The 14,667-nt window shown below is 40.6% G+C and overlaps 1 protein-coding gene across 5 annotated transcripts in view; it reads left to right on the top strand.

The window, feature by feature from the left end:
• The window catches only part of GATB (glutamyl-tRNA amidotransferase subunit B), a 45,035-nt gene that overhangs the window by 20,925 nt on the left and 9,443 nt on the right, over nucleotides 1-14,667 (top strand). For 4 of the 5 annotated variants that reach the window (XM_017736829.1, XM_017736831.1, XM_017736834.1 and 1 more), the window contains 5 exons: nucleotides 2,723-2,836; nucleotides 3,862-3,946; nucleotides 4,307-4,351; nucleotides 6,273-6,462; nucleotides 12,941-13,074. In XM_017736829.1, the coding sequence (XP_017592318.1) occupies nucleotides 2,723-2,836; nucleotides 3,862-3,946; nucleotides 4,307-4,351; nucleotides 6,273-6,462; nucleotides 12,941-13,074 (568 nt within the window). The remainder of the gene's footprint in view (nucleotides 1-2,722; nucleotides 2,837-3,861; nucleotides 3,947-4,306; nucleotides 4,352-6,272; nucleotides 6,463-12,940; nucleotides 13,075-14,667) is intronic. The other variant, XM_017736830.1, reaches the window with a different exon arrangement.

The raw sequence follows: 14,667 nt of genomic DNA, 5'->3' as shown, positions 1-14,667 counted from the left end.
TTGTTTTTACAATCCTCAGAGTCTGTCCTAGTGTCTGCCATGCCTATAGGCCTGCCTTTGTCTGCAGAGCTTTGCCATGCTAGATGTTCTGTTTCCTCACAGAGTAATTTTACGGGGTAAAGCTAGGCAGGAAGAAATGTCCCCAGGGCTCTTGTGGTGCTTCTCCCAGTCTCTCTCCATCTTGCTTGCCACAGCACTGCAGCACAGAAGATCTGTAGTAAGGTTTAATTGTAGAGTATGGGAAGGACAAAGGGACAAAGTAGTGTGAGCAAGGATCATCTTCTAAGTGTCAGGTCTCAGCTAGTCATAAAATTGATGTAGGCAGTAAACTTGTGCCAGTGTCATGGATGAGACGGAGTAAACAACAGCATGTACAGAAATGGGTGGTGGGGTTAACTTTAGCCAAGATTGCCTATCCTTCTGAGACCACTTCCTTTTGTAGGAAACATTGCTTCTGGCACCAGCTCTTCTTTCTGTAATTTTAAGGCCCCAATTTTCGTAATAGGTGATGTGCAGAAGCATAGCCTGCATTCAGGCAGGTGATTCTGTCTCATTAATTGGAAGATTCAGGTCATGCCATTTTCCTCAGTCTTAATGTTACCAAAATTTACAACCAGCCCACGGTTACAGGTAGCACGTAGCAGACATCTGCCTAAGAATTTAAAAGTGATTTCAGGCATTCATCCTCTCCACACATACCCACAATTAGCAGCTGCTTATTAGTGTTCATAGTGTAAGCTATATTTTTGCCTGTGACAGTTGGCCTCACTGTCTGGCAACAAATTCAGTCCATTATACAAGTGGATGTCTCCTGAAAAACTGAGTCAGAGTGGTCCATGCATTGCACAATAAATGGGATCCAATAAATGTTGGCTACTGATGCAATATAATTTAATGTAGTGGGAAATAATAATAGCTAGACATTATCTATTTCTCTGAATCTTTTCTCACACAAATGTCCCACATATCAAATAAGGCACAGTTGTCAGTATTAAGCAGCCAGTTTGGATGCTTCTTCAAGGGCCTTTGTGGGCATACATATGTACAATATATACAGTATTTAACTACTGAATTTGGTCCTGAGATTGCCATTGGAATTGCTTTATGATACCTTTTATCGCAGGGAGATTTCTGACTTTATAGGAGAATCCCAGTATTGGAAATATGTTTCTTCCAGGATAGTTAGCTATAACAGTATTTAGATTTTTTTTTCTTTCTATGTGAAGGTTTTAGGGGCTTTTGCATGTACTGTGAAGACAAGTGCCCAATTTTATCAGGTGTTATTTCATTACCAACAAACAAATGAAAAGATGATTTCATTGTAAAGTGAAAGAAAAATAAGCTGGTCTTAAAGAAAAAAAGTGTTTTGTTTTTTTAAGAACATTTTCAGCCTGCGTCTCCTTTTGCTTATGCCTGATTAAGTTCATTGTCTGGTCACGCTGACACCTACATCCAAGTAGAAACAGGTCACATCTCAAATGAAGCAAGAGCAGGACAAGACTATTCCTCCTTTGGAACAAGTACAAGTTTCACCCCAAAGAGGGAGCACATGCAAAACACTTCCCTTGAAAGAGATGTTGGGTCATTCCAGCATCTTTGTCTCATTTGCATGTCTGGCAGGGCTCTGTGAAGGCAGAGGAAATTAGTGTGCTGTCATCCAGCCTGCTTTTACAAATTGTACCAAGGCCTTGCCGGTCAATTTAAATCTATTGACCGGAATGGCTTCTGAAGCTGTAGCATCTTCACAGTGTTAACTGTGAGCCATTTTGCACTCTCATTTATAATGCTGTTGTATCCAATCAGTAGGCATTTGTTTCTTTTTATCTGTATTTGAAATTTAAAAATGAATTTAAAAAAAAACCCCACAGGGAAAGGCTACAGATGTTCACTGTGTAATATGGGGACAATAATGTTTCTTAACATTCCAGGATGTAATACAGCCTCTCCTGTTTGTGTATTCCCAGCAGTTGATAACTGTGGCAAGCCTTTTCTTCTCAGAAGAGATGTCTTTAGAGGGACAATACTTAGAAAGATACAATTATGATTTCTTTGTGGTTGAGTCATTAAAAATGTTTAAGGACATTGGTCCATTTTGGGCTGAGGGTGCATGATGCTTTTATATAAAACTTTGTACTGTTTTTGGCAGCCAGGGACATTTCGGGGGGTAAGATTGCAATTTCCTGAAGGAGAAGAAGAAAATTACAAAAAAATCCACTGCTTCTCACATTTGTCCTTGAGCTGTAAATTTCCAAGAACACCTTAGTAAATCTGTTCAACATAACCTTAAGTTCTTGTGTTCCATGCTAGGGTAGTATATATCCATCAAATTGTAATTCCAAAAGGTATTTTTGTGCTGCTTTGAGAGGAATGGAGGCTCACAATCCACCACTTTGCTTGTCTAATTCTGCCCTTTATTTAAGAGCTGTGAATCAGAAGCTCTTTTTACTGTATGGCTTAGAGGATCTGTGCTGCACTGCATCATGCAGTTTTCTGAGAGGAATTACGAGCAATGATTTAAAACTATTTTGAATGATACAAGGCAGTGGCTTGAGATGGAATGACAAACAGAAAGCTATGATAAAGTGGTCATTACTCCTTTCTGAACATAGAGAAATCTGCTACTAATGCTCTGCACATAACATGCAGTTTATTAATGCATGCCACGGTTTTTAACTCTACTGTTCAGGGCAGACTGTTCTGTTAATAAAATTTCCTTTTCCAGAGGGTCAGCTGAGAGTGGATGCCAATGTTTCTGTACATCACCCTGGAGAACCTTATGGAGTGAGGACTGAAGTGAAGAATATCAATAGCATACGATTTCTGGCAAAAGCAGTAGGTAAATGGCGGTTGTTTCATTACAATATTGTAGATATTTTATGTGGTCTGAGATAAAATATGTCAGGCTTCTGAGTGCAGTAATTGGCCTTAAATGCCCTGACTAGCTTTGTCTGGGTGTCTCTTTCATGTGCCTTGCCTATGGATTCAGGAGTTCCATTTAGGCTCAGGCTGGGGCCTTCAGACCTTGCCTGAGTGGCTGTGTCACAGGTGTGCCAGTTTTCAGTCCTCTCTCCTGAAGGACCTTGGACCTGTTCTGTAGTCTTGTTCCCAGTCCTGTCTCAGGACCTAGCTCCTGCTGCTTCTCCCTGAGCTCCCTGAATGGACTCTCTTAGTAGCACTTGCCCCTGCTCACACTGTCCAGACTGGTGGGACTGCATCAGACCATGAGGGCATGGCCTGGGCTCTGGTCACCCTTCACTCCTGGCTTATCCCTCTTTATGGAGCAGCTCTTGCTGCTCCCTGACAGAATAAATCTTAGTATGGGATACTCTGGGAAGAGCAGGCATGTTAGTCTGCAGGTTTTTTGCAGTAAAATCTCTGCCTACAAGAAGAATGAAGCAGGTGATTTGGTCCCTAGCATGTACTGAAATATGGTAGTGATGGCTTTGTGTCCTCCAGTGGAGATGATTGCTTTCCACTGAGTATGGTACATGATGTGTGTGAAGTTCAGATGCAGCTTGGGTATGAGCAAAAAAAGCTGATTGCTACATCTCCAAAAGAAAACTGAACTGGGTGACTGCAAGGTCACCAGGAACGTATGACTTGACTGCAGTCCCTGGGAGAAAATGGTTTCCATTTAAAGGAAATGAAAGAAGATGAGGAAAACACACAAAGAAAGAAACAGTGCTGGAGAAAGAGACAGTGACTGATAATTCTGCCCATAACTACTGCTGGTGATTTCATTAAGGTTAAAACAACAAAGTATTGCATTATTGCATAGCAGTGAAAAATGAAAAAGTGGAGTGCACTAAAGCTAATAGTGTAGTCTAACAAGCTTACTCTTTTTTCTTTTATTACTGTCAGACTATGAAATACAGAGGCAAATTGAAGAACTTGAAAATGGAGGGACAATTTTGAATGAAACAAGAGCCTTTGATTCCAAGCTTGGGTGAGTTTTTATTTTGGAGAAACACAGAATAGCCACTTTAGAGTGCCCACATATACCTAGTGACATGATCAGGAGATGTAATACAGTACTGCTCAACTTGTGTCTTCTAGAGCTAATGTTCACAAGTATAGTCTCCTCATAGGGAGTAATTTAAGGCTGAGGCTTTTTCACAGTAGATTGTGTGCTGCATCAAGCAGTGTCTGTGTGAAAATGACTGCCCTCTTACATGCCCTTATTCTTTGAAGTGGTTTTAAGAGGCTCTCCTAATCTTCATGAGGCAGAGGTTTTGGTTTGTGTTTTTGCCATAAAACTAATTCTGTGGTGTACCTCTTTTCACATCTTGTTTTGTTTTTATTTTAGGTGCACAGTACCAATGAGAGACAAAGAAGGAAAACAGGATTATCGGTATTTTTTTTAATAGACTTAACATTTCATGAACTGAGGATTTATTCAATTTCTGAAGTGTAGCCAGTGTAATAAGGATGTAAAGTTAGTCAGTGCAGTGAGTATGTGTTGGAAGTTTACCTTCCACTGGAAGGGGCAGAGACCTACAAAATCAGTGCTAGTCTGAGCAGTTCAGATCTGGATTTGTGTCTCATTTCTGGTAAAACCCCTGGAGCTTTCCCAGAGACTAGGCTGGGAATACTTCAGCTCAAAGTGGGAAAGTTGAAGGTTTACTGTATGGCCAGTATAAGTGCATTCTTAAGAATGCCTGACATAAAACATCAGAATATTCTGAGTTCAACATTGCTCCTGCTTTAAGTAAATACAAAGGGAAATGGTTTTCAGCTAGCAGGCCCTGCTCCTCCATGCTTGGATTCTCTGATCACAGGTCACAAACACTGTTTGAAAATCCTAACTGCTGTTGAAAGGTGTCAGCATTCGTGGGCTGGTTTCTACTTTGAAGTTCTTTGTAGACCTAATGAAGGTGTTACCTTGCTAAGTACTTTGCCTTCCCTAAGAGTGAGATGACAGCCACTGAACCATAAAGTCACCCAGGAAGGATTTAGCTGTGGGGCTGAGGGGACAAGGCACGAGTCCTGTTGGAAAGCAATGCTGCTGGGAACAAGTTCTGAGGCAACACTGCAAGGCAGCAGCACAGCTGCTCAGAGCCATCTTCGAACTGAACCTCCTAGTAGTTCCCTAGCTTTGCATCCCAGAGAGAGCTTCCTGTTACTCCCAGAGTTCACTTTCCAGTGGGAGAACTGTAATTCTGCAGGAGAACTTTCAGAGCCTCTTAGTTTTGTCAGCTCTGTGTTCCTGTTAGATTTTATATTCTAGCACTGATCTTGCTACAGCAAAGCAACAATTTTGAAAGCATCCCACAAACTTTTAATTTAAATCTGCTTTTTAGATTATGTTTTTGTAGAAATGCAGCACTGATCATTTTGTGAATTCCTTGTTATGGTAGGGGCAAGCATGAGGCTTATTTAAAAAGACTAATTTGAAAAAATGCAAACGAAAATTCATGAAAACTAGACAGAACTGATGAGTCTAAGATATTTCAAATAAAGACCATAAAGATTATTACTAGTACTAAGATTATGAACAGTATTGAACTGTAAACTATGTTTTTTAGGGTTTTGTGTAACTTAATGCTGCACATTATACATTAAACTTAAAATCTATGTTTAGGCAGATTTTAAATAGAAATCATTATAGCCCCAAGCCCTTTTTTCTGGTGGTTTTGAACCCCTCATTTGATCATGTAAGAGTGAAGTTTCTGCTTCAATCGCAGTTATTTGAGTAGTTTGAATTGGCCTTCTCTTTAAGGGAGCCTTTTGTTCTGTGATGGCACCCTGCTGAGCACAGTAACTTTGCTTTTAGCACAGCATGAGATTTCATCAAGATTTTTGAAGTTTGTCTGGAAAAGGTTACAACCTGCCCAGATCACTCCTGGCAGATGGCTGTCAATCCGAGTTCTTCCCTGCCAGCGCAGGCCCATTTTTGTCCAGGTCTGTAATTCATGCTTGATGCCAAAAAGAGTGGGCTGTTTCCATGTCTTTTATTACTGGTGCTATCTATTGGGACTTTTTATTATTCTTTTTGGTGCAGAAGTGTTTGAATTGTCCCTTTTGTATTATGAACTCTTTGACAATTCGTGGAAAATACCTGAAGAAAAAAAATGGAGACTTTGCAACAGTTTGGGGCCTGGTCTCTTTCCACTTACCAGTGATACACCAAGTCATTAATTTTTAATATTTTGTTTAGTTGAAAGGGTGATAAAACTTTCAGGAAGTATAAAATTGTGGTATCAATTTTATTCCTTGTTGTTTAGCTTGTGAGGGAAAATAATTATAAAGGAATTTTTCTTTGTTTTTGCTAGGTTCATGCCAGAGCCAAACCTTCCCCCATTGATTCTGTACGATGCAAAATCTTTGCCAGCTAATATGAACCATCAGCAAGTGATAAATATTGATTGGATTCATGAGAGACTTCCTGACCTCCCCAGTGTGAAGAGAGAAAAGCTTGTTGAACAGTATGGGATTCTTCCTGAACACAGCTTCACCTTATTGGTAGGTCTATTGATCAAGTGCTAGAATAAGCCTAGAAGCTTCAAAGTTGCATGGTTCTTGAAAAGATTTACAACTGTCGTATTAACCAGCTGTCAGTCCTTATGAATATTCTTATTTGGAAGTGTGTCCAATGCATACTTCATGCCATGGAGCCATACACACAGAATGGTGGGGAAAAACGACCTCAGTGCGCCAGGAAGCGTTTCTCATGCAAAGTGCAGTCAAATGACTGCTATTTAATATCGATCTTGTCTGTCTGCACATTGACGCACGTGACTGACTGCAACAGATGTACAGCTTCTGGATACAGACCCTTGGCTGCAAGTGCCTGCTCTTCAGCTTTGGGCCTGCTGCAAGGCTGGGCACATTGACCATATTTAATGAACACGAATCAAAATCCAAAGTCTAAATATTTCAGCTTTGTGTGCTCCCTGACCTACCTTCCACATTATTGGAAGCAACCCCCCCTCCCCTCCTTTACTCTTAGGGAATTATGCCACATGGTTGCATAGTATCAACTTTGACCTCACAGTGCAGTTTACCAGGGGTAGGTTCAGAAGAGGAGATGAGAAGGGAAAAGATGTGGCAAATACAGTTATAAATAAGGAAGTGAGAGCAAAATCTTGTAACTCCCAAAATTATTCTAGAGGACTTTGAGCTTCTTAAGTGCAAACTCTCATCTCTCTTTGCCAGTGGTGACTCTGGGGAGGGAGTCAGTGTACTCACCCTAGATTAGACATTTCACATACCCAGCGAATCTAGGAGAATGTCCTGCTTTGGTTACCACTGTCATTAGTGGAGACAGAAGGCAAAGGATTTTTTCAGAGTGAGATTCAGAGCAGAACTGTAAGTACTTTAAATTGTCCTCTGGAGGAGATCCTTTCCCTTGACTATAAATGAAGGGAAAGTAGTGCACATAACTACCTCATATCCCTTCTTTGTATCTCTGTAATTTAATACACTTGTACAGAGGCTGATTCTACAGGAAGAAGGCGATTCTGTGTTCTGAGGAAAGCTATTAGGAAAACTGCTTTTGTGCTGCTGTGCCTTTTTAGTGAGTTGCAGATTGTTTGGTGGGTAGGTGAGTCATAAGTCTCATCAAAGTCATAAGACTGCAGTCATAGTATTGAGAGGTGTTAGCAGTTCTTACCTTTCTATTTCATTGCATAAGCTGCAAAATCATGTTTTGCAGCCAGTATTCCTGTTCATGCATGCATTTTTTCACATTAACATATTTCTCACATATTAAAATAAACATAGGAGTAGAAAGGGTAGATAGGTCCTGCATAATTTTTCTCTGAATTTTTCTACTTCTCCCTCTCTGTGGTGGGTTGGCCCTGCCAGCTGCTGAGTACCACAACTGCTTGCTCATTTTCCATGTCAGCAGTACAGGGAAGAGATTAGGAAAAGCAAGGAAGACTCGCAGTTTGAGAGAAACACTTCAGTGAAGGAATGGAGTAGGGGAAGACCTAAAAATGATGCAAATACAGTCACTCACCACTCCCACAAGTAGACTGATGTGCTGCCAGTCTGCAGCCAATGACACTGACTACATCCCCCAAAATCCCCTTCCCTCAGTTTTCCTTGTTGAGCAGGGTGTGGAATATAACCAGTTTGGGTTTTCTGTTGGACTGTGTCCCCACCAAGCTTTGTGCCCATCCTTGGCCTATTTGCTATGGGGAACAGAGCAGAGAAAGAAAGTGCTGCTCAGCAGTAGCCAAAACACCTGTGTGTTGTCAGTGTTGCTGTGGTCACAAATCCAAAACACAGCACCCTCTTTAGAACATGAACTCCATGGCAGCCACACCCAGGGCACCCACTCCTTTCACTTGGCATCAGCCCACCTTTTGTGCATATCAAGTTGCTGGTATGGGTGGCTTCTGTCATCTCTGCCAACTAGCCCTATATATTTGCCTCATCAACTGCCCTTTCTTTCAGCTGTTCTCTGAAATCCTTTATTGCCTTTGCTTTTCCCCTTTCTGCTTTTAATCGTTTTTGCAATGTGTAAGACAATTAATGAGCTCCAACCAGTAGTTTGGGATTTGGCTTGTAATAAGCTAATGCATCCATTTGAATGCATGAAGTGAGCACGTTCTTCGTTGCAGGTCTCCCTTTACTGTGCATTAGAATGTCAGCCTGTGCACTCCCCACCAGAGCTGCCTGCCTGGGCACGGGGAGACCCGTTCACCTTAGTTCATCGGGAAGTGCTGCGTCTGTCGCTGCGTTCCGCTTGCATCAGAAGCTGCACGGCATTGCTGATAGGGCCACACGCACACATCTAATGAGCATTCTCTCAGGTTAGAGCGCCCAGGAGTGCTCATTAAATAAATGGCAGTTGTAGAGGCATGGCTCTAAAATGCCAAGTCTGTTCTGCACCAACATGTTAGAGAAAGCATTTTGTGCCCAAGTTACAATAAAACATACATACTCCAGCACGCAGGCTAGCTTCTGAGCTTGCTTCCAGAGCTTTGTCCTCGTACACAGGAGCCGCCTGTACATACTGTGGTGCTGAGAAACTGAGATTCCTGCTAATGACACATGTACTGAAAGGGAAGGAGTACCCTATTAGTATCTTCATAACTGAAATTCCTTTAAGTGTAAACAGCTACATTTTTGGCAGTTTTATATAAATTGCAGAAATAAATGATGTTTCTGATTTTTCTTCACGCAGAACTACTCTTACTCATAAAGATACAATTCTTTGAGCCATGTAGACTCCATGGTATTTGGGTACTCAACTTCTGCATGCAATTTCTGCTTTGCTCTGCAAACTGATAATCTGGTAAATACATCAGTGAGAAGGATCTCTGACAACTTTGCCAGTTACGGTACTATAGTATTTTCATCTTGCTATCTATTGAGTAAAAAAATAAGATATACTGGCATAGATATTAATGTATTAATGTGTTAATGTGACGTTTTGTTTTCAAAATGTGTGCTGAGGTCCAGGGATGTCCAACCAGAAAATACATCAATTGTCACAGTACAGCACGAGAAAAAAAACAGTCTGATCGGTTCCTTTGTCATGTGAATTCCAAGTCTTCCTACTGTTCCTCTGCTTACTCTGATAAAAGCGGCTGTTCCACTTGGGCTGATTGCCCTGGTGGAACAATCACATTGGTGACTCCTTCAAACAGTCAGAAGTGGGTCTCTGGAGAAATTGGTTTTGACCATTTTGTTTTATGCCGTGCCATTCTCATACATGTTAGTGTGCAGGTAAACTTATGCTTATTTTTAGAATTCAGATCATTTTATAAGAAGCTTTAGGAAAAAGTTTGAACTTTCTTTGACTGGTCTGCTTGTTTCCTGGATGCTTTGGGGTTTTTTCCCCTGACAGTCTTGTACATTTTTGCAGCAGTTGTTACCTCACAGTTGGTTATTGTTGGAACTGTGATGGCAAAAATGGGAATAACAAAGCCGCAAATGACATTTTATTTGTGAACACTGAAGTAGTTTTCTTCTTTAGTTCTTTGGGAAACATTACTGGTTTTTAAAAGAATAAGTTTGCATTACAATCCCAGTGTCTCTAAAGATTGTACCCATGGTGTTCTGTAAAGTATTATTTTAAACTTGTTTAAAAGGTACCTGAAATCACTACACCACTAGGAGTTTTTACATCTCAGTGTTATGAAATGATCATTTTAAACCATGTTTAAGAAAGAAATTTGCATTTGATTGAAATGTTGGTATGTCAGGTTTCATGCCAGTGAAACTCACATGAATAAATCACAGCATATTTGGTCTCTGATGGGAGCACTGAGTGGCCTGGATCACAAACATGGTGCTGCTATTCCAGATTTCTGGTTTTCTGTCAATGACGTTTAGAATAGAGTATTCAGAATGAAGAGAGAACAGGCAGTCAGCATTCCTGTAAATCCAGCATGTTGGAGCATGCAGTGGTTTTCAGCTCAGATTTGCCGCAAGGGACAGGTCTGTGTGTTGGTAGTTGGAGGGAATTTGGCAGGAAGAAAGTTTACCAAAATGTAAACCAAATTAAAGTCAAGTACTGCAGTATGTAGAAATTGAAGCTAATCAAGTTATGCCTACATTTTTTTTAATATGACAAGAAAATAAGGAAAATGTTTCATTTCTGTCAGTCATTCTGATGTTTTGACATTCTGCCTTACTCATTTCAGTCTAGCATTACTGGGTTTTTTCTTCTCTTTGGCTACAAAAAATGACAGTCACTTTAAAAAACCCAAAACGAAATGCAAGTGAATTTTGGGGTATGTGTCTGGTTATGTGTGCGCAAGTAGTGAGTATGGGGTTCAGAGACTTGCATATATAAGTCTGTCTCCCTGAGTTTTCCTGGGCTTTTCTGCACTTGTTGCCTGGAAATCATCTGATTAAAATGCGAAGGCTGCATACGTTTGTCCTTGATTTTTCAAAGGTCTGGCAGCAGGATCAGAACTGTAACTCCAGCCAGGCTGTAAGTATCCAGAAATCTGGATGTGCCCACTGCGAGGGATACACTCTGTAGCCTGTACATGATGGAAGCACTGGACGTGCTGCATCTGAGCTCTGTAGCTGCATTCAGACATGTGGCATCTGCAGACATTATTTGCCTGTGCATAATGTTGTAGCTAGACCTACTCTGCCTGGAATGTTCATAAACCTTCTGCAGCATGTGTAAAGAAACCAGCACTCAGGCACGCTCACTTTTCCCTACCTAGAATGGGCAATTGTTTCTGTGTAAAGGAACCCACTGTTTAAATAATGAGTGTTTGTTTGTGCTATTGAATCCTGAGGTGAATTAGAAAGAGTACAGTACTTGGCAGTGCATCATTGTAGGAATTCTGCTTAACACATACAGTTTTTAATCAAGTTTACTGTGCTTTGGTAATCATGTAATTCCCTTACTGGTTTTTTTAAGTTAAAAGTGTTCCTCCAGTCTATTTAGCCTTAGTTTTGCATAGTTTGATTAGAGAGTAACTGTTAGTTAAATCAGAACACTGGAGAAGAAGAGAATTATGTCTGTGTATTCAGTAGATAACTAGTGGGAGTTAGAAGGTTTATCTTGGTTCACAAAAGACCTCAGTGGTTTCCAGAACTTGGTTTCTTTGGTCATGGTCTCAAGGTGAAGGGGATGGGTCTGATTTTTGTCACACCAGTTTTACAGCACATCAGACATTAATCTAGATAAATTTTGTTCTGTTTCACAGAACAGAGGTCAGTAGTTTGCAGTCTTCTCAAAAGCCATACATAATTACCAACAAAAAATGTGGTATCCAGAACTTTTGGAAGTTTGTCTTGTGAAAGTTTGGAGAAGGAAAGTCTAAAATTCTGTATTGCTATGGCAGTAAATGGCCTTTAGAAACAAGGGCAAATGAGATTGTTTTGATGGAATGTGAGTGGAGAACGCAGGCTTTGTTTTTTGGTTACCCTGCAGTCTTTTTGCTCATAACTGTTCAGAGATCTGGCTGCAGTCAGTATGTTTTCGAGAAATGTTTTTTGCTGTGATGACTGTATTCTTAGAATAGCTCCTTGGCTATCTCTAAGCCGTTATCTCCTGACTTCTGAGAGCTGGCTTGTCCTCCTGTGTGTTTATGCTACATACTGCAGAAGTCCAGTGGCATGCTGGATTTGAATTCCTCCTTGAAAAGGTGGAGCTGCCACTTCAGACCTCTTCAGCCTTCAGTAAACCCAGTGAGTTCTGTGCTGCATTTAAAGGTCCATCAATGCCTTGATGACAAACACCACAGCATTCAACAGACTGTGCAGTATCTGTTTTTCTAAAAACAATCTCAGATTTCACTTAGGCTATAAATTGAATCCCCCACTGTGATATCTTCTGAGCATTTAGTGTGCTGTGTAAAAGCTTACCATAGCTTCTCTGAAAAAAAATGGAAAAATAAAACCCTGCTTCTTACATACGACCTTTCCATATCACTGAAGGGTAAATGCAAGCTAAACTTACTCACTCAATCCAAAATAAATAGAAGTGATTGCAAGATCAAGTGAATTATCTGTAGACAGTTTCAGAAAAAGGCTCTTCTTGGTAAAAGGTAGCATGACAGCCTGTGAGATGGCAGCATTGTATTTTCTAGCATTATACATAAAACACTTGCAAAGATGAGAAAGCTTCTCCCCAAATGCTAATTTTAGGGAGGCATTAAGAGAAAAATGATCGCTCATTTGTTGGAAGTTCCACTGAAACAGACAGGCTGACAGATAAACTGCACGTTCCTGTTCTAGGCATAAGATTGTTTGCTGTTAATAAAATTACTCCAAAGTTTTGTGACTTTGCAGTGAATTCACAACCGAAGTTTACTTTAGGACTGAGCATTTATATGCTGAGTGTAATTGTATAATTAATTGCAACCTGTAACCTTTGTCACCTGCTCCAGGTGACCGTGCCTTGGCAGAGGGGTTGGACCGATGATCTCCACAGGTCCCTTCCAACCGTGGCGATTCTGTGATTCTGTAATCATGTTTGCACTCCAGTATCCCTTTGACACATTTAATTTTTCTTAAACAGAATGAAGATGGACTGGCAGAATTCTTTGAAAGTGTGGTAAAACAGACCCAAATGAAGCCAAAGAAAGTGATTGGCTGGATTCTAAATGACCTGCTCAGTTACTTGAAACAACATTCCCTTACAGTAAAGGAAAGGTCAGTCTTCTTAGAGACAAAGTGATCCTTTTCTCATGAATGGTACCGTGTTGTAGGTTTCGGGGGTTCTGCGGTCCAGTCGGGACGGCCGGACGTAGACGGTGACAGATGGAGACGAGAGATCTCTATATGCAGTTCTTGGGACACAGTCGGTTTATTGTAAAGGGCGTGGGTATTGGGGCACTGCTCAGAGCTGCTAGACTCAGCTCTGAGCAGGCCCAATAGAGCAAGAGAGTGAACGGGTGAGAGAGAGAGTGTAAGAGCAAGGGTAAGAGCAGAAGTGGAAGAGAAGAAGGAAGTGAGAAGAGAAGTGAAGAGAAGTGTCTGAAGTCCTGGTTACAATACAATAAATCATCTTCTGTACTGAATATTCTAATTGTCACTAACCAATCTAATACAAGATACAAATCCTATAGCATTTACATACAGCCTATAAGAGTTCTTATATTACCATAGAGTGTTACATCTTAACTTCTAAAAACTACTCTTTGGACCCCTTCTGCTGAGCTAGTAGGGTCTGCTCTGACCCTTGGACCTGCCTGCAAGCAGAGGGTATTGTTCAATCAAGAGGGGATTACCTTCAGTCATCCATACCATTGTTTTCCAGTTGTTCAGTAACTAAGACTTGGTATTTCAAAAATGGCTTTCATTTCGATGTCGCCTGTAGTTTTCATATTCCCAAAATCTTTTGTCAGGCAATCATATTTATAAAGCTTTCCTGTTTCATCTTCCCCAACATCTCCCCCTTTCCGGTGAACAATTAAGATATTAGACATCGTCCTACTCGTCATTTTTTGCACACACTGAAGTATACAAGGTACTGCTACTAAAACTATAATTATTACTACTAGAATAATCAAGCCTATTTTACAGAGTTCCCTTAGCCAAGGTGCAAAGCTCCAACCATCAAACAAACTGTCTAGCCAAGACGAGTTATCTGTTGTAATTTGGTTAGCTAGGTCCCTTAGGTTTTGTAACTGTTTGTGAATGGAAACAGAATGATCGGATAAGTTCATACAGCATAATCCTTCAAAATCTTCACAGCCATGCCCATGTACTAATAAAAGATAATCAATGTAAGTTTGGTGTCTATGGCTGGAAGTCGGAGAAATGTGATGATTATCACATGGATAATATTTATCAAAAGTAACATTATCAAAACCTTCTGGTAAAGGTATTCCAACTAAACAGGTTGAAAAAGGTTTGTGTCAGATAGACAGATGGTATCGGAGCCTGCAGATTTGGCTAAAACAACCCAAACATTTGTCTTTGGTTGATTTACAGGTAAAGCTTTACTACAAAAACTAAAACATAAGGTTAAAAGCAACATGCATCTACACAAATAATGCTAAAACTCCATTCTTTTCTTGAGCTGTTTCTGGCAGACAATCTTCTCTCAGTGGTTCTGCCTAGTTCACATTTCAGTGCTGGCTTCTCGGCTTCCACTCGTGGGGTCACTGGCTGAAGTGGAACCGACAGTGGGCTTTGATGTGTGGTACAGCTTCACGTTCTTTGCTGGAATCCACTTGGTTCCTTCACCTGTGGAGAGACATGCAAATCCCTTTCCCCACATTATAAGATCATATGGTCTTT

This window comes from Corvus brachyrhynchos, unplaced genomic scaffold (genome assembly GCF_000691975.1).
Source record: "Corvus brachyrhynchos isolate BGI_N302 unplaced genomic scaffold, ASM69197v1 scaffold175, whole genome shotgun sequence".
NCBI lineage: Eukaryota > Metazoa > Chordata > Aves > Passeriformes > Corvidae > Corvus > Corvus brachyrhynchos.
This window is presented reverse-complemented; position numbering and strand designations above follow the sequence as displayed.